Genomic DNA, 1,910 nt, shown 5'->3' on the forward strand with positions numbered 1-1,910 from the left:
AGCACACATTTATCTAGCTTACCAAAACTATGAGAACTCTAAACACCACTGAGAACCAAGCAGCATCTCCTCTTGTAGGAGCACTTGATAGCTTGAAGCAGTTTACATCTTGAATAGCTGATAGCTTCAGCTTGCTGCAGGTGTTCAAGTATATGCAAGCATATGTGTTCATCTGACATGCTCCATGTATTGTAACATAAGGCTTCAACAGCAAGTTTACCTTATTGCATATTACCTGTATGCAATGCCTTGATCCTCTTTAAGTACTCCATATTCCTTGGCAATGGCACGGTTGGTGTCAGAAACCAATGGGATTTTCATAGTACCCAAACCTCCTTGCTTCTTAGGAGTGTTGATCCTAAAAGCAGAAGTTTAAGTGTTAGAAATACAGACAGTTCAGAGTAAAGTGTAAGGTACAACAGAAGCTGATCTTTTCTGCAATGTCACAGTCCGCCAACAAAGCAACAAAAGAACTGAAAGGTATGCTCAGTTCTGTTCAGAAGCACCTGGCACTACCAATACTTTCCAGGTGCCTTCCTTTTTTTAACACTTAAGCTGGTTTGAATACACTCAGGATTCAGTTCCTGCAGTAACTGAGGCCAGGCAGAATATTCTATTAGGTTACAAGGCTGGTTCTTACCAGGCAAGGTGACAAAAGTGAGAGTCAACAGAAGCTCCAATTACTTCACAGTTAATTTTCTTGAATTCGTCAGCTCTGTCACTGTATGCAATAATTTCAGTTGGACAGACAAAAGTGAAGTCCAGGGGATAGAAGAAGAACACAACATATTTTCCTAGAAGAGCAGTATAATCAGTTAATCTCTTGCCTTTTTAAGAGTCATATTCAATATCAACCATTCAAATACTAATAAAGGAGAAAGGGCTTGATACAACACCCACCTGTAAAGATTAAATGGCAAGCTACAGATGCCTCTGTTTTAACACTTGCCATATACCTACTCAACACCCTCATGCAGTCTGAGGCCTGCAGCTTCCAGCTAGAAATGTCTCTAAAGACATCTGCATTAGTAGTTGAGTACATCAGGCTTTCCCTTTATTTTAGTAAGTTTTTTTGTAAGGCAAATATTTTGCCAGTACTCTAGAGAAAGGAGCTTCATTGGTTAGAAGAAAGAATCTACCTTCCATTGACAGAAAACCTACAAGAGAAGATTTTGCTGTTTCACATAGTACTTTGGAGATGTTACATCAGTCTCATAGTATGACACACAGGACAAATAAGCCTGATCCAAGATTATAGCATAGAGGAGCTTTATGCTGATTAGCAACAATTATCATAGCTGTGACATTCAGCCATGCTTTGAAAGCAGTTGTCATTAACCAGCATACTCCAACCACCACTCAATCACTGCACAAGTTTACTTCAATCTACTACCAAGTGGTCACTATTAAGTCAAAATCAAACGAAAGATGTATCCTTAGATGCCCTCCACTGCTGCATATGGCCAGATTATATTGTGTAATGAGAACAGCACATAAGCTTACCTTTATAGTCAGACAGTTTGATGTCTTTGAATTGTCCATCTGGCATTACAGCCGTGGCAGTAAAGTCAGGGGCTGGTTTTCCAATGAAAGCCTTTCCTGAAGACATCTTGATTTAATCTAGGCAAGAGTTAATAACAATACAGTTTAGGTAATAGTACATTTGCACCTGGAAATAAGCATTTATTCAAATCATCTTGTCAATTTAAACTGAATATCAAACACAGTTTAGCAGCATTTGGTCTTGCAACACAAGGCTTAAAAGCAAAATTAGTTGTTACCTGGGTAGTCCAGTCAGTCACATTTTTTTCCTTAAACAGTAAGATGCAGTTCAATAATCACAGACTGGATACCCAGACCAAGTCACTAAGTTGATTACTAGCACTTCAACATCTATGGCTTGTTAGTCT

At 38.8% G+C, this 1,910-nt stretch overlaps 1 protein-coding gene across 1 annotated transcript; it reads right to left on the minus strand.

Moving 5' to 3' along the window:
• Positions 1 to 235: 235 nt before the first annotated feature.
• On the minus strand, positions 236 to 1,629 carry LOC104458269 (peroxiredoxin-1; the record flags this gene model as incomplete). Its single annotated transcript, XM_010086239.1, has 3 exons — positions 1,504 to 1,629; positions 641 to 794; positions 236 to 358 (listed from the first exon to the last, which is right to left on the minus strand). Coding segments are annotated over exons 1-3 (383 nt in total), but the record flags the coding sequence as incomplete, so codon positions are not given.
• Between the last annotated feature and the right edge of the window lie 281 nt (positions 1,630 to 1,910).

Source organism: Pterocles gutturalis, unplaced genomic scaffold, assembly GCF_000699245.1.
Source record: "Pterocles gutturalis isolate BGI_N339 unplaced genomic scaffold, ASM69924v1 C12015793, whole genome shotgun sequence".
NCBI classification, from domain to species: domain Eukaryota; kingdom Metazoa; phylum Chordata; class Aves; order Pterocliformes; family Pteroclidae; genus Pterocles; species Pterocles gutturalis.